At 46.9% G+C, this 26,402-nt stretch overlaps 2 protein-coding genes and 1 long non-coding RNA gene across 5 annotated transcripts in view; 1 reads left to right on the top strand and 2 right to left on the bottom strand.

The window, feature by feature from the left end:
• Window positions 1-11,968, bottom strand: CATIP (ciliogenesis associated TTC17 interacting protein). 3 transcript variants are annotated; one of them, XM_064286684.1, is made up of 10 exons: window positions 10,617-10,644; window positions 10,214-10,435; window positions 9,788-9,988; window positions 9,440-9,495; window positions 8,683-8,769; window positions 8,327-8,494; window positions 7,178-7,302; window positions 6,211-6,287; window positions 5,625-5,713; window positions 1-5,404 (listed from the first exon to the last, which is right to left on the bottom strand). In XM_064286684.1, the coding sequence occupies exons 3-10, from the start codon at window positions 9,942-9,944 to the stop codon at window positions 5,144-5,146; spliced, it is 1,020 nt and encodes a 339-aa protein (XP_064142754.1). In that variant the 5' UTR covers window positions 9,945-9,988; window positions 10,214-10,435; window positions 10,617-10,644; the 3' UTR covers window positions 1-5,143. The 3 variants fall into 3 exon arrangements, with proteins under 3 accessions (XP_064142754.1, XP_064142752.1, XP_064142753.1); XM_064286682.1 differs by having other exon boundaries at window positions 2-5,404; window positions 10,340-10,435; window positions 10,617-11,965; XM_064286683.1 differs by lacking the exon at window positions 8,683-8,769 and having other exon boundaries at window positions 2-5,404; window positions 10,340-10,435; window positions 10,617-11,968.
• The window catches only part of LOC135231536 (uncharacterized), a 19,360-nt gene continuing 3,363 nt past the window's right edge, over window positions 10,406-26,402 (top strand). Inside the window, exons 1-2 of the long non-coding RNA XR_010322234.1 lie at window positions 10,406-10,660; window positions 22,212-22,333. This is a non-coding gene — a long non-coding RNA (uncharacterized LOC135231536). The remainder of the gene's footprint in view (window positions 10,661-22,211; window positions 22,334-26,402) is intronic.
• LOC100664434 (probable hydrolase PNKD) overlaps window positions 23,618-26,402 on the bottom strand; it is a 23,091-nt gene continuing 20,306 nt past the window's right edge. The window contains exons 8-9 of the mRNA XM_064286686.1: window positions 25,890-26,005; window positions 23,618-25,679 (exon numbers count right to left, since the gene is read on the bottom strand). Of these exons, the coding sequence (XP_064142756.1) occupies window positions 25,506-25,679; window positions 25,890-26,005 (290 nt within the window). The 3' untranslated portion in view covers window positions 23,618-25,505. The remainder of the gene's footprint in view (window positions 25,680-25,889; window positions 26,006-26,402) is intronic.

Below are 26,402 nucleotides of genomic sequence, written 5' to 3' on the forward strand. Positions count from 1 at the left end.
AAGCAGAGAGTGGGAGACCTCATACCACCAAGAAAGCAGTGACAGGGTCCCTGCATGGAGAAGCTCCTAGTCCGGAGGAAGATGGATGAGAAGGCTGACAGAGAGAAAAAGCCTTACCCTGAATTTGGGCTTTTAGCCTATTTTACTATGCAGAGATAAATTTCTTTTTGTGAAAGCCATCCCCTTGTGGTATTTCTTTTACAACAGCACGAGATAACCAAGACAAATTGTAACCCCCGTACCTGTGAGTATGACCCTTTTGGAAATAGGGGTTTTCTTTGTGATGTTAATTAGGGCATACCCATATACAGTAGGTCCTAAACCTAATCACTTTTGAGTTATCAAAAGAGCAGAGTAGACACAGAGACAGACACAGGGGGAAGACAGACACCAGAAAACACCAAGGAATGCCAAAGATTTCCAGCAGACACCAGAAACTAGGAGAGAGACTCGTAGAAGAGATTGACATGGCCAAGACCCTGATTTGAACTTTTAGCCTCCAGAACTGTAAGAAAATTAATTTTTGTTCTTTAAAGCACCTACTTACAGTATTTGTAAGTAACGAAGACAATGTGTTAGATCTAGTTTGCTTATAGTGTTGTTTTAGTCTTCTATTTTCTGTTGAAAATAACTTGTGATGAATTTCCAGGAAATTATGCTGAGTGAAAAAAGGCTATCCTAAAAGGTTAGATACTGTATGATTCCATTCATATAACATTTTCGCAATGATGGAATTTTAGACATGAAGGTCAGATTAGTGGTTGCCATGGGTTAGGGATGGGTGAGGTGGAGGGTGGAAAGGGAGGTAGGTGTAGTTATAAAATGTCAATATGAAGGATCCTTGTGGTGTTGGAACTGTTCAGTATCTTGACAGTAGTAGTGGATATTGTACGTTGTATAGAACAAATGAGTACAAGTAACATGGGAAATCTGAAAGGGATCAGTGGATTATATCAATGTCAACCCTCCAAACCTGAGTCACTTTGTACTTACTACTCAGCTTTATTATTTTTTGTAAATATATGAAATTACCTTTTGTGTTGATCATCCATCTCTCCACACTGTAAGCTCCTGAAGACAAGAGATTTTATCCATCTTGTCACTGCTAATCTTTCATTGCCCAGAACAGTCCTGATGTGTTTTACATGTGGAAAGTACATGAATTTTGGGAGTCCAAAGGGTGGAATGTTATGGATTGAATTGTGTCCCACAAAAATATGTGTCAACTTGGCTAAGCCATGATTCCCAGTATTATGTGATTATGCACCATTTTGTCATCTGATGTGATTTTCCTATATGTTGTAAATCCTCTCTCTTTGATGTTAATGAGGCAGGATTAGAGGCAGTTATGTTAATAAGGCAGGTAGATTAATAACTCAATCTACAAGTTTAGGCTGGGTTTTAAGTCAATCTCTTTTGAGACATAAAAGAGAGAAGCAAGCAGAGAGACAAGGGAACCTCATACCACCAAGAAAGTAGTGCCAGGAACAGAGTGTGTCCTTTGGACCTGGGGTCCCTGTGCTGAGAAGCTCCTTGACCAGGGTAAGATTGATGACAAGGACCTTCCTCCAGAGTCCAGAAAGAGAAAGCCTTCCCCTGGAACTGATGTCCTGAATTCGGACTTCCAGTCTACTAGACCGTGAGAGAATAGACTTCTGTTTTTTGAAGCCATCCACTCTTGATATTTCTGTTACAGCATCACTAGATAACTAAGACATGGCGCATGGAAGGAGCCCTGTATTTGTTGGGCTGACTGCCTGACTGAGTGAAAAGATCTCATCTTCTAGATCTGTGAGGTCTGGTATGGTAGCCACTAGCCACATGTGGCTATTTAAATTTAATTAAAATGAAACTAAATTGAAAATTCAGTTCCTCCTGGACAGAGCTGGAGAAAAATGTAGAACAAAAGTCTAACTCAAAAAGAAAGAGCAGACTTGCTGACCTGACAGAGACTGGAGAAACCCTGAGTGCATGGCCCCCGGATACCCTTTCGGATCAGTAATCAAGTCTGTCATGAGGTTCACCCTTCAGCCAAAGATTGGACAGGCCCATGAAACGAAACAAGACTAAAGGGGCATACCAGCCCAGGGACAGGGACTAGGATGTAGGAGGGAACACGAAAGCTGGTAATAGGGAGCCCAAGTTTGAAAAGGGAGAGTGTTGCCATGTCGTGGGTTTGTCAACCAATGTCATAGAACAATGTGCGTACTGACTGTTTAATGAAAAACTAGTTTGTTCTGTAAACCTTCATCTAAAGTACAATAAAAATTATTTTACAAATTCAGTTCCTCAATCATACTAGCCACATTCAAATGCTCACTGGATACATATCACTAATGTTATCATATTGGACATCGCAGATGTAGAACATTTCCATCATTGCAGACAGTTCTACTGGACAATGTTGCTTTAGACCATGAACATGCATTACACTTTCTTACCTGTCTACACTTTGCTCATGTCATTTTCTCTGCCTAGAATTCTTTACCAGACTCTTACTAAAATCCTACCCATCTAGAATTTGCCAGTAAGTTAACAAATCCTTAAAATTGATCTAACCATTCTGCTTCTCAGAATGTATTCTTGCGGAATACATTGATATACTATTGATACAGGCAAACATTTAGCTACAAGAATGTTTGATGCAGCATTGTTTACAGTAGCTGAAAATGGGGTGACGGGTAGGAAGAGTGGTTAAATATTGGTACCAAACCCAAAAAAAACCAAACCCAGTGCCGTCGAGTCGATTCCGACTCATAGCAACCCTATAGGACAGAGTAGAACTGCCCCCCTAGAGTTTCCAAGGAGCACCTAGCGGATTTGAACTGCCGACCCTTTGGTTAGCAGCCGTAGCACTTAACCACTATGCCACCAGGGTTTCCTAAATATTGGTAACAGCCATCAAAAATAGAAGGCTGTGTGATGTCATGAAAAGATTTTCAAAATATATTGTTAAATGAAACAGCCAGTTACAACACATGAGAAAAGCTTACAAAACACTATGAGACTGGAGTGGAAATCTAAGGAGACTTAGATACCTGTGATGTTTGAAATGTTTACAAAAAATATAAATAAATATTCAATTAACAATTAATGAACAGGTATTACTACAGGATCTCATTTTTGTTAAAAATAAAATAAAATCTCTCTCTCGGGGTAGTGAAGACCAGACCAAACAATCTATAAAAGTGCTTGACAGAAAAAATGTTCAAACAACACCAGAGCATTTATCCATAGAAAGAAAAGCAGAGAGGATATTTGCCAAAAGTGCCAAGGGTGGCTGCCTCCAGGTAGAGGAATTGGGTGGTTCCATTTTTCTTCTTTTGGTTTATCTTCCTTATTTAAAGTTTTCTCTAATAAACATGTATTTCTTTTTAAGGGAAAGAGGACAACAAAGGATATATTTTAAAAAAATTCTCCAAGGCTCAACTGAAATAACTCTCCATGTCATCTTCCCTGATTCCCCGATTCCTCACTCCCTGCCCCCCAGCCTTGTAGATAGTGGCTCGTATTGTCCCCCAGAGTGCAAAGCTTCTTTGTATTCTCTCACCTCACAGTGTTACTGTTGTTAGTTGCCCTGTCCATCCACTCATGGTGGCCCCATGTACAACAGAATGACGAACAATGTTCTGTTGTGATTTTCATTGGCTAATGTTCAAAAGTAGATCACCAGGGCCTCCTTCCTAGTCTGTCTTAGTCTGGAAGCTCCACTGAAGCTTGTTTACCATGGGTGGTCCTACTGGTATTTGAAATACCTGCGGCATAGCTTCCAGCATCACAGCAACACACAAGCCACCACAGTACCACAAACTGATGGATGAGCAATGTTTCATCTCAAAGGTGGTGTTGTAGCGTGCCCTGAGCTTATTTCCATTCATGAGTTATCCAGGTGTTAAATAAAAGCTTCCAGTGATTGAATGGGTGGAGGGATGGAGCTTGCACCCTCATTACCAGCTGCCTCAAGGGGTCATGTTTAATATTTACAAAGCTACCGAGCCTCAGCCAGCAGGCAGAAACAAGCCGCTGGCCACAGCTGACATCAAACAGGGAGTCTAAGGAGGTGACACTACCTGCCCACCGATTTTCTAGAGGAGAAATTGGTTAACTGGGGCCTCGTGCAGTTTAGGGGTTCCTCTGTGCCAGTGGGAACGGAGAGGAGGGCAGGAGACCACGAATTGTCTCACAGTTCCTCTCTGTCAGTGGGAAAACAGAGGAGACCCGGGGACGCTGCCCAGTTTGGGGCTCTTGGCAGTGGGAACGGGGAGGAGGCCCAGGGACTTTGCAGTTTGGGGTTCCTCTCTGACAGCGGGAATGGGGAGAAGACTTGAGAACCCTGCACAGCTTGGGGCTCCTGAAGTGGGAACGGGGAAGAGACCAGGGGTCACTGCACCGTTTCGAAGTTACTCTGTGTCAGTGGGAACGGGAAGGAGACCCAGTGTCCCTGCACAGTTTCGAAGTTACTCTGTGTTAGTGGGAAAGGGGAGGGGACCCAGGGTCCCTGCACAGTTTCGAAGTTACTCTATGTCAGTGGGAAAAGGGAGGGGACCCAGGGTCCGCAGTTTGGGAGCTACTGTGTGTCAATGGATAGAAAGTGGAGCCTGAAAGTTGGCGGTGGGCGTTTGGGGAGGCTTCAGAGGTGACAAGCAAGGTCAAAGGGGCTCCAACCCCCATTCTTTCTTCTGTGTGTTCTTTCAGTTTGGGGGTGGGGTGGAGAGGGCAATTATGCTCGGTGGTCGCCATAAAGACTCCGAATGTGAAAAAGCGCCCCCCCCCCCGCCATTCCCACTAAACTAACGGCTAAGAGTCTGGGCTCGAATTCTACTTCTTCACATTCTAGCCCTACGAGTTACTTAACCTGTCTGTGCCTCTATTTTCTTATCTGCAAAATGACGATAATAATGATCGTAATAGTCTTTTCTAGAAGGACTGAAATTCACTCCATAAATGCTGTCAGCGGCTCCTATTTTTAGCCTGACGTACGACGCTGCCAGGAAGGTGTCTGCGCGCCCAGCAGAGCAGCGGGAGGGTCCAGTTTATTCCTACAAAACCGCAGCCCGGAAAGCGCGCCCTCGCCGACGCCCGGCTTCCTGCCCCGTTCCGGCCCGCGGGGCCCGGCCGGACGCGCTCTCCTCCCGTCGGCTGCCTAGCCCTCCCCCGAGGCGGGTGGGGACCCGCTGCTGGAGGGCTGCTCCGGGGCCAGCGAGCGGAAAGGGCTGGGTCGGTTGGACGAGCGCAGGGACGGGGCCGGCCGGCGGCGCACCGCGAAGGGACCGAAGTACTCGGCGGCAAAGGTGACCACGTCCGCAGGCTGGCGCAGCAGCAAGAAGAGCAGGAAGTCCGAGATGAGCGCCTGGGCCTCAGGGTGGTGTCGCATGTAGCTGGTGTGGCAGAGTCGGAGCTCCTCCTGGGGGGGGGGGCGGGGTGCCCAAGCCCCATTGGGACCGGAGACACCCCCCTCCCGTGCCCAGGAGGCCCCGCGCTCGCTCCAAGGAGGGCTAAGTGGTGCTGGAACCTCGCAGCCCCCAGGGGTGTCCAGGTCAAGCAGGCATGCAAGGAGATCAGTTTGAGGAAGGTGTGGCCAAGGGAGGAATGGGGACCCCAGGTTGGCTGCAGCCTCTCCTCACCTTTCGGTCCAGAAACCTCGAGTAGAGCTCCATATCCTCCTCCCACGCTAGGGGCTTCTTCTCAAACACAGGAGGAGGCTCAACCTCATCTGGGTGGGAGAGAGGAAGGCTGCATACCCCCTACCGCTACCCCAGAACATTCCTAAACACACACGGCGACCCCATGTGTATCAGAGTAGAACTGCACTCCATAGGGTTTCAATGGCGGATGTTTTTGGAAGTAGGTCTCCACGCCTTTCTTCCCGAGCACCTCTGAATAGACTGGAATATCCAACCTTTCGGTTAACACCCAGGGACTCCAAGAACCTTCCTAGGACCACCCAAGCAACAGGTTCAGGTAAAACCCCAGGACTCTGCCCACGTGGGCGGAGTTGCTTAAAGGTGTTCACAGCAAGAAGGATTCTCCCAAAGTGCCTTGGGGCGGGGGCTGGAGGGCAGAGTTCTCCAGCCGATCTCAGGCTGGATCCCACCCGAAGCACACGCAGTCTGTCCCTTCTGCAGGCTGCACAAGGAGGCCTCTGCACCCCAGAAGGTGCCAGGGTTCCCCCACGTCCCCTTCACTCACCCACAGCTGAGCTTCACTCACCCTCCTCCCTCAAGATGGGCATCTTGGTGATGATGCAGCACCCAGGGGAGCCCACCTGGACTCTCTTGGCCAGGTGCCTGGAGTGTGACATGGAAGAAGGTATGGGAAGGAGAGCTTTCCCAGACCTCACCACCCCCCTCCCCGCCACCCTTCAGAAACCTGTCCTGGGGGCTCCTTTTACTTCTGCCTCCCCTCACTTGTCTTAGAGTCCTGGGTCTTGTTCATTTATGCGTCCCCTGATAATGGCACAGGGCTCTCAACAAGTATTAGGCCCCTGCTACTCAAACTGGCTACTGTCTGTACCCCAAGATGTGTGGCCAGTGTGCCAAGGCTGAACTAACACCTTTGGAGGTGAAAGCACTAAAAAAAAAAAAAAAAAAATCGGGAACCTCCTGCTACATGAAATTCAAAATGGAAACAATTTACTAAGTTATGAAATAAAAAAAGCAGATAGCATTCTGATGACTTTTTCCCAGTGTAGTGACTGTGTCAATAGTTCTTTTGAAATGTCAAGAAATAAATTTGCTTCCCCACCCGAATTTTCTCATGGTTTGGTGCTCTCACTGTGCTGGTGACAGCTTGGCCGTGTGCCAGGGGCGTTTCTCCTAACACCTTGATCAGATCAAGTGTCTTTCAAAACTTGGTGTTGCTCAATATTAAACCCAACGTGGCAGCTGCTTTAAGCTGTGCTTTAGGCCCTGTGGAGGTTGGCATTTGCTTCTTAGCCATTCAAAGTTTTTTGGCTAGGAGGTTTGGGAAGCACTGTGAGGATTAGAAGAATGAGCAAATAGGTGAAGAAAGGGTGAAGGATGTGGATAAAGCAGGGGGTACTCAGATCTCCACGGCTCCTCTTCCTGGTGGTGTCCTCAGAAACAGCTAGTCTTCCCTTTGCCCCATCCCCGCCTCTGTCACTGAGCACCTAAGTCTGTGCTGGACACCACCCCCTTGGCCCCGCACTGTGGCTCACCCATCAGAGAACAGGTAGAACTGGCAGGACATGGGGATGCCCTCCTCTGAGTGTACGGTCTGCTCCACGATGAAAACTTCCGCCTGCTGACGGCCCACCTGGATTGTCTGGAAGCCCAGGGCTTGCTGGCAGCAGCCAAAATGGAGTGGGGGGTAAGCTGGATGCCCACTAGGGTCTCCCACAAAATCTCACCCTGGTTCTTTTCTCCATCTCGATCTTCATTCATCTTTCACTAGTGATAAGCAACCTTGGCTGTCCAGACCCCCAGGTGCCACAAAGTTTGAGTTACACCCATAATCTAAGTTGGGAGTCACCTCATAAGGCCACCTCCAGCCTGCCTTATCCCAACGCCATCCGATGTCATCTCTCTGACCAAATGCTTCTAGTTGGTAGATTCTGTTACAGGGAGGAGGACCAACCCTTCAGATATGGAGGGTGAGGGGATGGCTATTGGGAGGGGGCAGGTAATGATGCCTTGGAGAGAAAAATACTAACATAAAACTCGTGTTTTGAAGAAAATGGGGGGAAATGGTATGCGTTTGTCTGTGTTGAAGACACTGCTGTTTGCTGTGTTTGTGACAGAAAAAGAGCCTTGATTTAAAGATGAGAATTTACATGGTCCAAGAAAGACAGCTCAGCTCCTAAAGTGGCTCACTCAAAACAGAGTGTATTCAAAGGTGCAGCTTTATAATCACATATCGCAGAGAGTTTTAGGTATATTGACAATGAAACTTTAGCCAAAATAAAAAAGAGAAACTCTCCAGGGTTGAGAAATAAAATATTATTTAAGTGCAGTCAGAGATAGTGCATTTCCTAGTTTAAAAATATATATATACTTTCAAAAAGCATTCCTGCACTACGTTATTTTTCCTAGACTGACTTTTGTGCAGAAAGGGTTGCTTCCCTTAACTGCCCACACCTTTGGATCCCTCTCACTCTCTCCACTTGCCCTACGTTTAATGTAACAAAGTCAGTTCTTGGTTTTTCCTGCCCTCAAAGTCCTACTCCCATACTCTTGTTTTATCCCCAACCCCACTGCCTCCTCCACTCACTCCCAGGGTTCAGCCTTCTTGTCTTCCAGTCTGCCCTGCACCCCTTCTGCTTTGCCCCAGCCCCAGCCCCAGCCCCATGCCCGGGGTGCGCCCTTACGTAAGTGGAATAGCAGAGTTTCCCCTCCGTGTCCAAGGCAAGGAAGCAGGCGTTGCTGGGTACCATCTGCCGCCGGCCCATCGCCCTCAGCAACACCAAGTTGGCAGCCTCAGAGATGAAGCCAGCGATTGAGTTCCAGGGGAAGAAAGTCACTTCGGTCTTCATTTCCTGTTCAGGACAAATTTGGGTCAGAGACCTTGCGCAGGGAAGGGGCAGGGAGAGAGGGCAAGCCAGGAGCTGGGTATATGGTCCTGGCTCAGTCCTCAGTCCAGGCTCCTGGCCTGACCCAATCCGGTCCCTGCTCATGGTTCTGGAAAGGTTATGGAGGACCATTCCCACCTGGCTCTTGTCCTTACCTCCCCCTCCTTGACAATCCTGGTCATGGCCAGCTGATCTTCCTGCCTCACTAAACTGGTCTTCCTTTCCATTGGGAGGACAAGGAACTAAGGGCCAGAGCATGGAAGGGGAGAATGGAAGGGGAGAATCAGGGGATCCCTGGATTTTATACAAATGGTACCCCCCCAGAGATCATCTTGTCCAGCCTCCTTTACAAGGAGAAAACCAAGGTGAGATTTTGATGAAAACCTTCCATGCACAGTAGAGCTTAAGAGTAGAAGTCATATTATGGTGTAATACAAAATTAAAAAGCGAATGCTCTTCAGAATATGAGTTTTAAATGGTTTCTGTGTGGACGTTCTTAGTGGTTTTCAATGTATGAATGGATCACATTGCACAAGTTATTGAAGTGGCTGGGATGGGTGTGAGGGGCACAGAGCTGGAGAATTTGGAGGCAAGATGGTCTAGGAGATGAGACCTCCAGAAAGGCCAGACCCAAAGCTCCAGCCTCAGTGGCCCCCTGGAGATGCTGGGCTTTGGGGCTGGAGGAGGATTGGAGCGGGCTGGGTTCAGGCTTTGTGTATCAGAGAATGCTATCAGAAGGGACCCATTGCTGACCTCTAATATCCCAGGTGGATAGCTTTTCAAGTTGCATGTGGTGGGGGTTGCAGAGTAACTGGGTGACATTCCATGGAGGCCTGCCCTTCCTCCATCCCTCCCAGGGCCTCTATTCTCTCATCCTGGGTTGGGGTCAAGGCTGAGGACCCTATGAGGTACCTTGATGAACTCATGGCTATGTTGTTCCATGATCTCCATTTTCCCCGAGAGATAGCCTAGAGGTGGACAGAGGTGAATACTGACGTCACAGGAGACATGGGTTGGAGACTGCAGGAAGGGAGGGTGGTGGCCCATGCTGGGGTACTCAGGTGCCATGTGGCCACAGAAGAAGTACAGGTCGGTCAGTGCTGCTCTTGACTTGAGTCTGTGGTGTGATTAACCTTCCCCCACCCCATATCCTCTTACCCACATTCTGGCCCAAGGTAAAGTCAAGGGGTTGGTCCTGAATAAGGGTCCTGGGGTGGTGGAGGAAGTATGGGGTGATATGCCAGGCAGTAGGAGCTCTACCCAAAAGGGAGTTTCCACAGAGCGTGTTGTCCAAGTAGCCACGGTTGAAGGCATGCACGATGAGGCAGTCTGAGATGACCCCGAGTTCATCTCTGTATTTCCCTTTCTGCACATCAATGGTCAGCTCTCCCAGGGGCTCCCCTGTGTCTGAGACCATGGTCAGAGTCTCGGAGAAGAATAGCAGCTGCAGCTCCTTAGGTTCTGGGGTAAGGGTCCCGTGAGAACAGATCAAGCCCTGGTTCCTAGGCCTCAACCCTCTGACCCCCCCTGACCGTACCTCCACCCACCCTCTCCTCATCCCTCTTGTCTTCCAGGTGGCCCCAGCACTCCCCTCCCTTTGACCTCTACAGCAGTCAGCAGGTGAAGACTCCCTCCCCTGTAGCCCTGGGTTTCCCCTTGAAGAATGCCAACAAATAGGCCTCACACCCTTTCTGCTGAGTCACAGAAGAGTCAAAGTGGAGGGGAGGGGCGCAAGGACAGAGCCTGGATCCAGGGCTGACTTGCCCAACATTCGTCCCTTCTCCCCACTTCCCCCCAACTGCCAGGGCTCACGGAGGGATGTGAGGAACTTGATGGCTTCCCCATTGGCTTCTGGGAGTGGCAGACTCTCCTTCTGGGATGAGGGCTGGTGGTCCTTGGCTCTGAGTCCTATGGAGGGAGGAGAGGTAAGGTTGAGATGGGGGACCTTGGGGAGAAAGGCAGGGGCACCCCAGTCCTGGCCTTTGTCCCAAGAGCAGAATCCTTCAAGCCCCCCACCCCTGCTGTGGATTGAGAGACAGAAGAGACCCCTTCCCCTTCCCCTTCCCAGCACCAGTAGCCCTCTTCCCACCTGTGGAATGAAGTTTGTAGGACATGGCTGCCTGCTTCTACCCGGTAAGTGTCCAGCTGTCTCCACAGCAACTGGAACTAGCTGCTGCCTCTTAAAGGGCCATCAACCCACTTTGCTAAACACCCAGACTTTGGAGGAAATTGTCCAACAAAGAATGGAAGGATCTGCAGGTTCTGGGGCTCAGCCCAAGCTGAGATATTGTCCAGCAGGGGGAGCATTTGACATTCTTAAAGGCAGGGAGATGAAATGGATTATTGGAATAACCTTAGAAGTTGTAACAGCCTCAAAAACACAGAATCCAATTAGATATCCTATGAATATCTCTACAAATTGTGGTCCTAACAGACAATCATGATAACAATAGCCATCTGGTTCTACAGGGCTTTACATGCATTATCTCATTCAGTCTTTGGAATGATCCTGTGAGTAGGTACTTCTATTAAACTCCGCTTTGTGGATAAAAAAAAACCGAGGCACAAGAGGTTAACTGTCTTCCCAAGGCCACACAGCTAATAATTGGCAAAACCAAGATTCAACCCGAGACAATCTGGTTCCAGAGCCAACAAGAATTCAAAAAATGAAGCAGTAAACAGATACACTGAATCCAAAAAAGTGGTGCAACAAACTGGACGGAGAGTAGATATGTAGATTTAAAAATTAAATAATGTTATGATTGAAGCCCTAGGCTGTGGGCTATCTGATCCACCACCTTGTAAGCCTCAGCATTGTCATGGTGGTTATAAAAGGGGTTCAGTCTCACAGTTGAGGTCAGAAGAGAAATCTTGGTGTTAAATCTCAGTCTCATTAAATGCCCCCCTTTCCTGTCGCTTGGGAAGGTAACCCCCAATGGCCTTGTTGAGAAATATCTTTCACCTTCAGGAAGATTTAAAATTACGTATAGAAATACTTAGGAGCATCAAACTGATCGTATTAATATCTTCTGTGGTGGCGTTGGCTGCTGTCGAGTCTGTTCCAACTCATAGTACCCCGGCGTACAACAGAACAAAACACTGCCCAGGCCTGCGCCATCCTCAGAATTGTTGTTATGCCCGAGCCTGTTGTTGCAACCACTGTGTCAATCCGTCTTGTTAAGGGTCTTCCTCTTTTTCAGTGACCCTCTACTTCATCAAGGCTGTTGTCCTTCTCCAGGGACTGATCCCTCCTGATAACATGACCAAAGTATGTGAGACAAAGTCTCACCACCAGGGCTTCTCAGGAGTGTTCTGGCTGTACTACTTCCAATACAGATTTGTTCGTTCTTCTGAAAGTCCATGGTATATACAATATTCTTCGCCAACACCACAATTCAAAGGCATCAGTTCTTCTTTGGTCTTCATTATTGATTGTCCAGCTTTCACATGCATATGAGGTGGTTGAAAAACATCATGATTTGAGTCAGGCCCACCTTAGTCCTTAAAGTGACATCTTTGCTTTTTAACATTTCAAAGGGATCTTTTGCAGCGGATTTTCCCAATGCAAGGATTTCTTGACTTCTGCTTCCATGAGTGTTGATTGTGGATCCAAGTAAAATGAAACCCTTTACAACTTCAATATTTTCCCCATTTATCATAATGTTGCTAATTGGTCCAGTTGTGAGGACTTTTGCTTTCTTTATGTTGAGGTGTAATCCATACTGAAGGCTGTGGTCTTTGATCTTCATCAATAAATGCTTCAAGTCCATCTCCATAATGCATTTTGATCTATTCTTTCTTTCCTGTCTTTTTAATGCTTTCTTGCTTTCTTCAAGCACAATGTCCTTGATATCATTCCACGGCTCCTCTGGTCTTCAGTCATTTGTGTTCAATGCATCAAATCTGTTCCTGAGATGGTCTCTAAATTCAGGTAGGATATACTCAAGGTCATACTTTGGCTCTCATGGACTTGTTCTAATTTTCTTCAACTTCAACTTGAACTTGCGTGTGAGCAATTGATGTTCTGTTCTGTAGCCAGTCCCTGGCCTTGTTCCGACTGATGGTGTTGGAGCTGTCAACAGATGTAGTCGATTTGATTCCTGAGTATTCCATCTGGCAAGGTCCAGTGTCTAGTCGCCGTTCATGTTGTTGAAAAAATGTATTTGCAAAATTCTATCATGTGATTTCCGGTGTTGTTTCTATCACCAAGGCCATATTTTCTAACTACCAATCCTTCTTTGTTTCTAACTCTTGCGTTCCAATCACCAGTAATTATCAATGGATCTCAATTGCATGTTTGATCAATCTCAGACTGCAGAAGCTGATAAAAATCTTCAATTTCTTCATCTTTGGCCTTAGTGGTTGGTATGACAATTTCAATAACAGTCATATTTACAGGTCTCCCTTGTGGGCATATGAATATTATCCTATAACTGACAGCATTGTACTGCAGGATGGATCTTGACATGTCCTTTTTGATGATGAATGTGATGCCATTCCTCTTCAATTTGTCATTTCCGGCATAGTAGCCCATATGATTGTCTGATTCAAAATGACCAATCCCAGTCCGTTTCAGCTCACTAATGCCTGGGATATCGATGTTTATGCGTTCCATTTTGTTTTGACAACTTCTAATTTTCGTAGATTCATACTTCATACATTCCATGTTCCAGTTATTAATGGACATTTGCAGCTGTTTCTTCTCAATTAATTTAAGCCCTGCCACATCAACAAATGAAGGTTCTGAAAGCTTGACTCCATTCCATGTCATTAAAGTCGACTTTACTTTGAGGAGGCAGCTCTTCTCCAGTAGTATTTTGAGTGCCTTCCAACCTGGGGGGGTCGTCTTTTGGCACTGTATCAGACAATGTTCTGCTGCTATTCATAAGGTTTTCACTGGGTAATTTTTTCAGAAGTAGATTGGCAGGTCCTCCTTCCTAGTCTGTCTTAGTCTGGAAACGCAGCTGAAACCTGTCCACTAAGGGCAACTCTTCTGGAATTTGAAATGCCAGTGGTATAGCTTCCTGTATCACAGCAACATGCAAGCCACCACAGTAGGACAAACTGACAAAGATGTGATAGTCTTTTGTGTTAATTGTACATATTTGTATTTCAGGTTCTTGAAATAATTAAAATAATTTGGTATATTAGAGGGCTTGAATGATAAATCTTGTCATTCTCATTTGAATTAGGCAGTTGAATGATTTAGACTTGTAACTTTACATTAAATTTTTTTTTCTTCATTCTTAAGCAATTTTCTTTTTTTGAAACTGTGCTTTAGGTGAAAGTTTATGGAACCAATTAGTTTCTCATTAAACAATACACGAATTGTTTCGTGACATGAGTTGCCAACCCTGTGATGTGTCAACATTGTCTCTCTTACTCCGCACTCCCTGTTTCCATTCATCCAGTTTCCTGTCCCTTCCTGCCTCCTCGTCCTCGCTTTTGGGCTGGTGTGCCCATGTAGTTAGTCCCTTATACATAACTGAACTACGATGCACGTTCCTCACTTGTGCTACTGTTTGCCTTATGGACCTGTCGAATCGTTCCCTAAAGGGCGAACCTTGGGAGTGACTTCAGTACTGAGTTAAAAGGGTGCCCAGGGGCCATAATTGTGAGGTTTCTCCAGTCTGTCAGACCAGCAAGTCTGGTCTTTTTTTGTGTGAATTTGAATTTCATTCTACATTTTTCTTCCTTCTGTCAGGGGCCCTCTATTGTGATCCCTGTCAGAGCAGTCAGTGGTGTAAATTAAATTCTTACTGAGATTGTAAGTAGAACCAGAACATTAAAATTACTGAAAATGTATCGTATTTATATGTTTACTTTTATGAGATTGCAATAAAAATACTTGAGAGGCTGGTTTGCCAGTCAATTGTATTTAAAATGGAAATTGAATATATGCACTGAATAAATACAGTGTATACTGCCTGAAGTGGTCTTAATTTTGAAAATAAGACCAATTATTAGTCAAAGCTCTCTGAGAGCTATTGTTAACATTTGTTTGATTTATGAATAGAATAATATGACTGGTAAGTTGAACTTAAAAGCTTAAAAAAAATTATGTTTTAAAATTTTTCAATCAAAATGTGAATTTTAATAAATTGAATATTAATTTTTAACAGCTGAAGTGAATTCTGAACACTTTCTCTCTTCACATAAGCCACTGGCAGCTTCTTTAGAGAATAGTTAGTCAGCTCCTCAAAAATCAAAACGTATGTTTACCGTTTGATTTAGCAATTCCGCTCCTACGTATTTAACCGAGAGAATTGAAAACATATGTCCACACAAAAACTTAAACACAAATGCTCATATCAACCTAAATCGCTAAAAGGTGGAAACAACCCAAATGTCCATTATCTGATGAATGGATAAACAAAATGTGATATGTTCATACAGTTGAATATTATTTGGCAATAAAAAGGAAGTACTGATCTATGTTACAATATGGATGAATCTTGAAAATATTATTTTAAATGAAAGAATCTAGTCACAAAAGTCCACATATCATGTGATTCCATATATATGAAATGTCCAAAATAGACAAATATAATAGAGACAGGGTTGGGCGTGGAGTGGGGTGGGTGGGTGTGGGTGGAGGCACGAGTGACATCGAATGGGCGCAGGGTTTCTTCTGAGGATGATGAAAATGTTCAAAAATTAGACTCTGGCAATGGTTGCACAACTGTGAATATACAAAAATCCACTGAAAGGGGGGATTCATTGCTTAGGGGACTGTTATGGAGGGAACTGTGTCTGCCAGAAATGTGTGTCAACTTGGCTAGGCCATGATTCCCAGGATTGTATGATTGTCCACCATTTTGTCATCTGATGTAATTTTCCTTTGTGTTGTAAATCCTGCCTCTATGACATTAATAAGGCAGGATTAGAGGCAGTTTTGTTAATGAGGCAGGACTTAATCTACAAGATTAGGTTGTGTTTTAAGTCAATCTCTTTTGAGATATAAAAGAGAGAAGCAGAGAGACGGGGGGACTTCGTACTACCAAGAAAGCAGTGCCAGGAACAGAGCGTGTCCCTTGAACCTAGGGTCCCTGCACTGAGAAGCTCCTAGGCCGATTGATGACAAGGGCCTTACCAGAGCCGACGGAGAGACAAAGTCTTCCTCTGGAGCTGGCACTGGATTCAGACTTCTAGCCTCCTAGACCATGAGAGAATAAATTTCTCTTTGTTGGAGTCATGCACTTGTGGTATTTCTGTTATAGCAGCACCGGATAACTAAGACAGGGACATTGAGCTCTGTTAAGGGTGATGGAAAAATTTGGAAACAGGTAGTAGTGATGTTTGCCCAACATGGTGAATGTAATTAATGCTACTGAATTGTACATGTAAAAAATGTTGAAATGGTAAATGTTTTATTTCATGTATCTTTACCACAATTGAAAACAAAAACATAAAATCTTGGATGTGCCATCCCAGGCACAGCAATTGGTCTCTATTTGCCTGGAACAACAGAAGAAGGAGTGTGAGGAATAGAAAGAGAATATGGAATGTGTTGGTTATTTGCCTCAAACAACTACCTCCTTTGCCATGAGACCATATGGAATGTGTTGGTTAATTGCCTCAAACAACTACCTCCTTTGCCATGAGACCAGAAGAACTGGATGGTGTCATGTTACCTTACTGAACATTTAGATCAAAGATTCTATAGAAGAATTCTGGTCAAAAGGGGAAAATGCAGAATATAATTTTAAATTCTCATGGACTCCAGACTCCCCGGAGCCATAAAGGTTGAATGAACTCCTTAAATTATTACCCTCAGATAAACTTTAAACCTTAAATCAAAAACACCCCCTGACATCTTCTTTCAACCAAACAATAGCTTAGCTTAACTAGTAAAAAATGTCTGCCTTGAGCATCATGCTCTTTTAAGAACTATCTATATGGGATCAAATTGACAACAGCAACTTCAAAGATTAGATAAAAACCTTAGGGGGCAGTGAATTTATGTTAATGGGAGAGGAACAACTCAGAAAATGAGGGTGAGACTAGTTGTACAACTCGAAGAATGTAATCAAGGTCTCTAAATGGTACATGTAGGAACTGTCGAACTGGTGTATGTTTTGCTGTGTGTATTCTCAACAACAACAGCAAAATAAATAAAATTTAAAAAAACAGTGAAACTTTTAAAAGGCGAATTTTATGCTATATGAATTATATCTACATAAAGCCATTAATAAAAAAAAATTAAAAAACAGCAAACCCTGTTGCTTTCCCAATGTGAGTTACATAAAGTTGTTACCGCAAATTGCGGGTTCGAGCCGCCTACCGCAAAGCCAATAGTGAGACAGAAGGAGGTAAGCAGTAAGAAGGCTTTATTGAACACCGGTATTCAAGAGACAGAGGGGGTTAAATTTCTCCCAAATTCTGTCTGCCCTAAAGGGTTGATGGGAGGGTTTTATACGGGAAAGATCACGGTTACCTCATGTTTTGAGCTCGTAGTCCACAGATGGTCTTATACATCACAAAACAACTACAAAAACTGTTTATTAAACTAAAGATAAACATGTCAGGCACCTTGGACTCTAATCAGTATATTTATAACAGGCTGAAAAACTCTCATAAGAATCTCTTGGCTAGTGGGGCTGTTTTGCCAAGTCCACTGTGGCTGAGATAGGGAGCAAGAAAGAAAACCTTCTTGTCGGTTTGCAGGCTGAAGGCCATTTCTCAATAGAACAAAGAAAGGAGAAGAGACACCAAGGCCACAGGAGCTGAGAGAGCTCTGTACCCCTTTGGAAGAGACCGGTGCAGCTGGTGCAATTAAAAAAATGTTTAGAGATTACTTAGAGCATCATTATGGCGTTAGTCATGTCAAGCTCTCAATCGCCTATTTCGAATAGGGGAAAATATGTTGTAAGGTATTAGGGATTTGTTAGGTTTAAGAGCAGAACAGGCTGCTCAGCTATATTTTGAACAGAGCCTGCACCATTTTCCAAGGAATAGAGATTAATCACAGCTTATAGAGCTATATTAAAACAAATGAGAAAATATATTCTCCCTAATATTAAAACACTAAAGAAAAAGCATTTTCACTCCTTCAAAGTTTGACCAAGTCTTTTTGATTATTGAGAGGAAGTTAGAAAAAGAAGCTAAGCATGGTCTAGTGCTTTTTAAGAAAAATTCTCTTATTGAGTTTTTGGTGAAAATTGACACAGCAAGTTAGGTTCCCATTTGACAATTTCCACTCAGATCCTTCAGCAACATTAATTCCATTTATCACGATGTGTCAGCATTCTCCTTAATTGTCTTCTGTTTGTTCCATTTCCAGTACTCTAGTTTCCCTACCCCCTTATCTTCTCCACTGTGCTTTTGAGTAATTGTTCACCTTTTGGTCTCATATTGATTTTTTTTTTTTCCCCTTCTAAATTTTATTTATTTTGTTGTTGCTCTTTAAGAGGCAATGCCCACACAGTTCCTTTTCCTATACCCCACCCCCTCCTGTCATGAGCTCCTGGGCTGAATGGAAAGAGTTACTTTCTGAGCCCTCCACCCTCTGGAGCCTCCCTCACCCCCACCCCTACTCTGCCCATGGTCAGGCCCCTCTAGCTGTATTGGGCTCCCACCTGCCTGTCCTCACAGGCTCTCTGCCTCCTGTAACCCTATGTTCTCAACTCTCTCACCTCCCCCGCAAATTCCCTCCTAATGGTTCTGGCTGACTGTGTCAGCTGCTAGGGGAGAAAGCAGTCTGGCAACATAGACATCCAGTTTGTTGTCTATTTTTAAACTGGAAGAGATCTAAGGAGCCCTGGTGGCACATGGCTAAGTGGCTGGCTGCCAGCTGAAAGGCTGGTGGTTTGAACTCACCCAGTAGCCCCATGGGAGAAAGACCTGGTGATCTGTGCCTATAAAGATTACAGCCAAGAAAACCCTATGGGGCAGTTCTATTCCGTCACATTGGGTCACTATGAATCGACAGCACCCAACAACAGCAACAACAGAAGAGATCTATTATGGACCTTTTTACCACCACCACCTCCCCCCGCTTAGGCCCTGACAGGCCAGTGTAGGGATATGCTACAGGAGGTTGACATCCTTGTTGGGTGGCACTGGGTAAGTTGGCCTCTCTGAGCCTGGCTATGAGATGGACAGCCTGTGTCTTCACTGAGGTAGGCAACTACAGAATAACAGCCACTAACACTTAACCCTGGGTAGTGCGAACCATTAAGTGCTTGACTACTAACTGAAAGTCTGGTGGTTGTAAAAATGGGGGGTGGGGAGGGGCAGAATCAGACCTTTAACTTCACACGGGGGAGGGAGAATCAAGATTACCAGCCCAAGGCAGATTCCTATGAGGCAGAGGTCAGACATGCCTTCTCTCTCAGCTGTCTTTGCCAGTTCTGACACCAGCTGCCCCTCCCACAGCACTCGCTACTTCTCTGCTGGGTTCGAAAATTGATTGCAATGGCCACACAGAACTCACAGCCAATACTCATGATGATGGGGCTTATTAGGGAAGTAACAGGTTACAATTCAGGTTCAGGAAAGCTCAGGATATAGTTCTTCTGTCAGGACAGGCTCTTCCCAGCAGTGTTTACAGGCAGGCATCTCCGTGGCCCTTGGCCTCTGCCCTGCTCAGGCAGGTGTTACAAAACTCTTTTAGCTCTGCTGATAAGGGCCCAATAAGCCTCAGCCCAAACACAGCTTTCTCACTCTGTGGACAGGGAAGCCTACCACACTGTCTCTTGCTGGTCTCTCCTGCCAGCGTTTCTCTGCCACCGCCTCTTGCTGTTGTCATTGCTCCTCTCTCTGAGTCTCCTGGCTCCAGGAGATTCTCAGCACAGGAATCCAGGGTCCAAAAGACATACTCCACTCTTGGCTGTTCTTCCCTGGTGGTGGTGAGATTTTCTCCTTCCTGCCTCTGCGATGGCTCATTTCAAGCCCAGAGGGATAGCAAACTGACCAATCCCCTTGGTGGGCCATGATTACGCTATTGGCACAGTCCCACCCAGTCACTTGCGTGAGAGTTTCAAGACCATGGTGAGAAAGACCACACAAAAGTGACACATCACACCACAGTGGTTCAAACCCACCCAAAGGCGCCCTGGGAGAAGGGCCTGGTGATCTGCTTCCGAAAGGTCACAGTCTTGAAAACCCTGTGGAGTGCAGTTCTACTCCGCAACACATAGGGTCACCATGAGTCAGAGTTGACTGGATGGCAACTGGTAAAAAAGGAAAAACACTTAGAGTGGGCTCACTATGTGCCAGGCTCTGCAAGTATTAACACATTTAATCCTCACAGTCTTCTAAGGTAGCTACTATTATCATCCCCATTTTATAGATGAGAAACTGAGGCACGGAAAGGTTAAGTAACTTGCCTGCGGTCACCCAGTTAATAAATGGAAAGCGTGAACTCCAGCCCGTATGGGCTGGCTCCGGAGACCATGATTGTAACTGCTTTGCTCTATTGCCCCTGAAAGACTAGCCTAAAGTTTTTTAACAAAAAGAGGAAAGAGTTAACTGGACACTACTGTGCATCTCATTAATTCTTCCAGCCACTCTGGAGTGAAACTGAGTTTCAGTGATATTGAGTCACTTGTCCAGTTTTACACATGTCCAATCAGAGACAGAACCTATGTTTGTGCCCAGATCAGTCCAACTCCAAGTCCTCTCTTTTTTTGAGCCCCTGGCCTGTACCTGCCACCATGACCTAACTTCACGCTTCCCAATTTCCTGGCCACCACCCACACCCCCACTCCCAGCCCTAGGCAACCACTGATCTCTTTCTGTCTCTATGGATTTGGCTATTCTGAACATTTCATATAAATGGAATTATACAATATATGGTCTTTCTATGTTCTTTCTACCACCCTGTCCTGCCCCGTCCTAGCCTAGGGCTTACTGACAATCAGGGTTAGGTTCCAGTGGTGTCACTAAGAGGTTGTGGGGGATGCAGACTGTACCGGGTGACACTGTCAGGGTGACACCAGTATGGCTGTCAATAAAACTTTTGTGCAGTGTTTCAGTAGAAATTTATTATTTTTTATAAAAATGTCCCTGTAGTTAGTTATAACAAAAACCCACTGCCATGGAGTCAATTCCAACTCAGTGACCCTATGGGACAGAGTAGAACTGCCCCATGGGTTCCCAAAGGCTGCAATCTTTATGGAAGCAGGCTGCTACATCTTTCTCCCAAGTTGCTGCTGGTGGGTTCGAACTGCCAACCTTTTGGTTAGTAGCCAAGTGCTTAACCCCTGTGCCACCAGGGCTCCTGTAGTTATTTATAACCAACCCAGACCAACCTCATTGCCATCAAGTTCATTCCGACTCATAGCAATCCTATAGGACAGGGCAGAACTGCCCCATAGGGTTCCCAAGGCTCTAATCTTTACAGATTAGTAAATAAGTAAGCGCAAGTACGCCTGTGCTTACTTTGCTTACTGTCAGGGATTGTAAATTTGGAAAGAGGCTTTGATTCTGTAGGAAGGTGCTGTGGGGTTAGGAGAGAGGAAGATGCCAGCCAGACCTAGCAGCAGAATCTTCGATGTGGTGAAAATATGTGAAAATGTTCACTACAGATGATCTGGTAAGCAAGGTAAGCACCGTGTTTACCTTGCCTATTGGATAATTCATCCCTGCTCAGTTTACATGGGTCAGTATATCTACAAGGGTAACACTCTATGCTAATCTACTTTTTAAACCTTCTAATGCGCTCTGTTGGTCAGAGCTGTCATTATAACAGAGCTGTCATTATTACCCAATTAACAATCAGGCTTTGAATCACGTGGTTTCATCTGCACCCGGGACAAGCACGTGCTGTTGTTTTCATTGCTGCTTGTGTTTTTATAGTCGCTGTTTTTCTCAAATTTCCTGGGGTTTTAGCTACAATATTGTGGTAATTAACATGGGGGGTGACACCATGAGTTACTGCACTGGGTGACACCAACCCTAGTGACGTCAGCCACTGTTAGGTTCCCACCTGCTTTCAAAGGCTCTATTATGTATGGGTGGGGATTTGGAAGACTAAGACCACCCCCAGTGCATACTCACACAGTCACACACGGGCACACACAGTGTCTTTCACACTCATTTCTACAACTTCCACATGTTCTGTTTTTCCCTGGAATGCCCGAGGGCTGCCCACCTAACCTCTGCCCTTCCTTCTTTTTAACCCCCAGAGAGATAGTCTGTGATCCAGGAAAAAAATGAGAAAAAAGCCAGCAAGCAAACAAAGTGAACCACTTGCTGGTTATTTTTAAAACTGCATGTTATTCAAACACCTTTGAGGCCATATGTCTACCTCCATTTCCTCTCTATAATTAATTATAGCACCAGAAATCCAGTGTAGCATTTTTCAAAGTGACTTCATATGCCTTTTCTCATCTGACCTTCCTAAAAGCTTCCAGTCAGTGGAATTGCTAGTGAAGGCTTATGATTTTGCTGCCTTGCATCATTTCTGGAGTTAGCATCTCCTGTTCCTTTGGGGAACCCCTCCCTTACTCTTAGGCCATGTGGTTCAGCTGGGTCTGACACTGCCTGTCCAGGGGTGGTCATGTGATCTGACCTGTCCAGTCAGAGAAGCCCATTTCCCTAACCTGTATGATTGGTTCAGGTTTGGGCACATGACCCAAGGTGGGCCTAAAAAACTCAGAGTTGGCTGGAGCTACTAGAGGTTCTGCTAGGTGTGATGAATTAGAATCCTGGAAGTTCTAGGACCATTTTTCCACTGCAGGGAGCAACCCTGACAGAGAATGATGACAATTCAAGAAGAAGGCAGAGCTGAGCAATGAAGATACTGTTGGAGGCCCTGAAGGCACTATGACCTAACACCACACTTCTCAATTTCAGGAGCTGGTAAGGTCCTCTTTTAGTTTAAGCCCCTTTGTGTTAAGTTCACTTACAACTAAAAAGATGCTAACTCAACCAGGGTTGTTATCTCCATTGGAAGGTGAAGAAACTGAAGCCAGGAAAGTGAATTGCCCAGCATTTTTTGGATGTCAAATGACAGAGCTGGGACTGGAACCCAGGTCTCTGAGGCCAGTGACACCTGCTGTCCTTCAAGGACAGGTGGCCTGTTCGTTACTGGTTACTGACAGCTCCAGGAGAAGCAGATGCCCTTCATTCAGGACAGATGGCTTGTGGGAGGATTACCCAAGGTCCTAGGAAAGCGCTTTGCCAGCCCCAGGGAGCCTCTCCAAGTATTCTTTGGAGCTGGGTGTGCTCAGAGTGACCTGCTTGGACCAGGGCCTGGTCCTTGGGGCTCGCCTGCCCAACACAGCAGTGACCCAGAAAGAATCACAGAGCACATGGAGCCACCCTTTTTGAGGGAGGCAAGGACCACCCATCTCAGATGCAGCTCTGATCCAGGACATCTGGGCCCAGTGCCACGGTCCCTGGCCTGGGCTGAGGGGTGCCTAAGAGGGGAGGTGGAACTGTGGCTAGGGATGGGAAAACTGTGATTTGGGCTGGCCCCAAGGAAGTGTGGAGCTAATCCAGTGTTTCCCAGTCTTCAGCTTCAGTTCCACCTTCAAGAGTTTTGCCTTAGCCAGGTGTCTGTCACCTGTACTATTCTTTATTTCATGTTTTACTACTTAAGTAAATATATCTGTAGTCACTTCCATGAATGGCAACTGGTGTCACTTGTCAAAAGTAAACTCCAAAGACAAATACAATGAAAACAAAATAATGCTGTTAAGGTTTAACTAGGGACAGTTGTCTGACCAAGGTGCCAACCTGGAGTCAGGCTCTTTGTTAGAGAGGCGTTAAAGACTGGCTAGCGCCAAGGCCTTGCCCATGACATGTTAGTCACTGCTGTGCTGTGATCATCTAAAACCATCTCCTCTGTAGCCAGGCGATACACCTGCATATCTCAAACTTTGGAAAACACTGAGGTAAACAAATAATAAACCTAACTAAATCCACATGTGCCATGGGAAGAAATATATTTATGGTGTCCATTCTGACCAAAGCTCTTAAAGTCCAGTAACTCAAGGTTAGTGGGCCTACACCTGAGACAGGAAAACAGTGGAAAGGTACTTTGCTGTCACTCAACCAGCAATAAAGGCAGGCCATTGATTCATCAAACTTCATTTAAATCATTCAATCATTCAACATTTATTGAGCGCCAACTGTGTGCCAGGCACCGTGCTAGGCGCAGAAATACAGAGATGCATAAGATACAGTCCATGCCCTTAAGGATTCACAGTCTAGAAGGGGAAACAAACATGTAAACAAGTGAAGTACTGTGTGATAACTGCCACAAGAGAAGCATTTACAAAGTGCAGAGGTAGCCTGGAGGGGGAAGGGCATGGGGTTGTCCTCCTGGAGGAGGGGGCCTTTGAGTGGGATTGCGAGAGATGAATAGGTGTTTGCCAGGCAGACAAGGCAGGGGGAGCAGAGAAAAGCGTTCCAGTTCGAAGAAACAGCATGAGCGAAGGCACCGAGGCAGGATACCGTTGTGTTGGGGGCGGGGGATTCTAACTAGTCTGACGGTATTGCTAGAGTTGGTACCAGAGACCGTGGCTGGAGAGGGAGGCAGAGATGGGAAGATGAGGGGAAACTGAGAGCAGGGGCCACCTTGGAGGATAACCAGAGGCGAGCACAGCCCAAGGGAAGGCTTCCACACGAGAAGAGAAGGCTTCGGGCTGCTCAGGACCACTGTGGCCCCCAAATAGACCTGGACCCGAGACCCGAGGAGAAACTGAACTGCGGAATGGGGTGAGCAGATGCAGGGCCCAGGCCTGGGGTCCTGGAAGATGCATTTCACTCGAGCTCTCTGATCCCAGACTTCATTTCTGCTCTTTGCTGTGGAGGCGCAGGCCCTGTCCCTCCCCCGTGGGGCCCAGGATCAAAGGAGAAACCACATGGGAACGTTCTTGGCAAACTGCAAAGGGACCAGATGAATTTCGAGGCCTAAAAATAAACCTTTACCAACTGAAAGAGAATAGGGGTTGAGGGTAAAGCAGGAGGAATGAAGTTAACTGACTGCCGTCGAGTCCATTCCGACTCATAGTGACCCTATAGGACAGAGGAGAACTGCCCCATAGAGTTTCTAAGGAGCGCCTGGTGGATTAGAACTGTCGACCTTTTGCTTAGCAGACGTAGCTCTTAACCAGAGCAAAAACTCTGAAAATAAGGACCGAAAGTGAGGAACACGAGACCGACCATGGCTCTCTCTCCCTCCCGGACGGAGGTGCTCTTTGGCCCAGGGCAAGGGCAGAGGGCCCCCTGTGCTGGACGAACATGTGACCCGCAAGACTGCTCGTGGGCCTCCACAACCGGCTTTAGGTGTCGCCTTAGCCTCAGGGCCAGGTTTCCTTGGCAACGAGGACCCGCCCTCTTCCAGGCTGCAGGGGATTGGCCGGAGGGCTTGGGGGCGGGGCCTACCTAAGAATGGCGTGGCTCAGACTTCCGGAGGAATGGCTCAGTCTGCAAGATGCCTGCGCGCGCGACAGAGGGGGAGGGGCAGGGGCAGGGAGGCCGGGCGAGGGGAGGGGCAGTGTCTCAGTAAACCAGGGCTCGCTCGCCACCTGAGCCATCACTTTTCCAAGGCACCACACCTTAGGCCACTTTGGGGGGCTGACATTTTTCCACCTGGAAGGGGGAAAGGGGAAGATGGACTTAATCCCCTTATGGCTCCTGCTGCCCTGGGTTCGGGGGTACAGCCTGAGGGTGACCTCCTGTCTGAGGGAGGTGGTCATAGCAGCCTCCATAATGTCCTCACTGTAGTCTCAGGAGCAAGGGAAGCGAGCAGGGGACCATCCCAGTTAGCAGGCTCTGGAGATGTCCCGAGGCCTCTCTCTCCTGCCCCTCCTAAGAGCCTCACTCCCTGGGGTCTCTGAAGCTTCCACTTGTCCCCTTTCTCAAGTCGCATGGCCTTGTCCCTCCCCTCCCCCGACCAGTGTGGGGGAAGGATGGCCGCTGTGGGCACAGATGGAGGTGACGGTGGTAGAAATGAGATAGACGGTGTGGTGCGGGAGGTGGGCGGTCTCCCCACCTTGGGGTCGGGCTGGCTGGGGTGGGGGCATCACTTGCTCTTGTGCATGTCCTTCAGCCGGCGGAGCTCTTCCAGGAGCTGGGCCCGGGAGAAGCAATCGTCCTCAGTGGGGCCCAGGCCTGGCCCCAGAGCCTCCTGCAGCGCCTGGCAGTGGGTCCTCAGGAACGGGTTGTAGGAGCGCTCCTCCCCCAGGGTGGACGGGCACTGTGGGGTGAGACGCACCAGGCTTGATGGAGAAAATCTGGAACATGAGTTCAATGCAGGGAGCCCCCCCACCTCCCGTGCCTGGGTCCAGGAGTTCTGACTTGAAGGCCTGAGGATCAAGCCTGTCAGAACTTTGGGGAGGTGCCTGCAGGCCCCACTCTCCCTGGGGGCTCAGCATAAGCAGTTTCCTCTCCAGCCCGAGCCCCGCACCGTGCTCTTGCGCTCCATCCGCTGCCTCTGCACCCATTGCATCTTCCTTTCCCGGGCCAGGTTCTCCGGCTCCACCACACCCGCAAAGCCGAGGTTCTCCTCCGCATACTCGTGACCTATGGACGTTAATGGCCATGGGGACACAGGACAGGGACTGGTGGTGTGGTCAGAAAAAGTCTTCCCCAGCCCCAGGCCCAGGCCTATGCCACATCTGGGCACCCAGCAACCAGGCAGGAAGGTGTTGCTCCCAGAAAAATCCCAACTGCCCAGCAATGCTTCTCTAAATGTGGGCACAAGTCACCATGAGTTAAGAGGTAAAGGAGGTTCAGGGGGAAGCCACTAGACTAGAGGACCTGCACACTAGCCCTGGCTCTACCCCTGCCCAGGTGTGTGACCTTAGACAAGTCACACCACCTCCTCGAGCCTCAATTTTCTCATGTGGAAAGTGGAGAAAACAATTATTGCCAACTAGGACACAGATGTTGCTCCCTAATGCCCAGGACAGAGCCTGGC

Source organism: Loxodonta africana, chromosome 6 (assembly GCF_030014295.1).
Source record: "Loxodonta africana isolate mLoxAfr1 chromosome 6, mLoxAfr1.hap2, whole genome shotgun sequence".
In the NCBI taxonomy this organism is placed as follows: domain Eukaryota; kingdom Metazoa; phylum Chordata; class Mammalia; order Proboscidea; family Elephantidae; genus Loxodonta; species Loxodonta africana.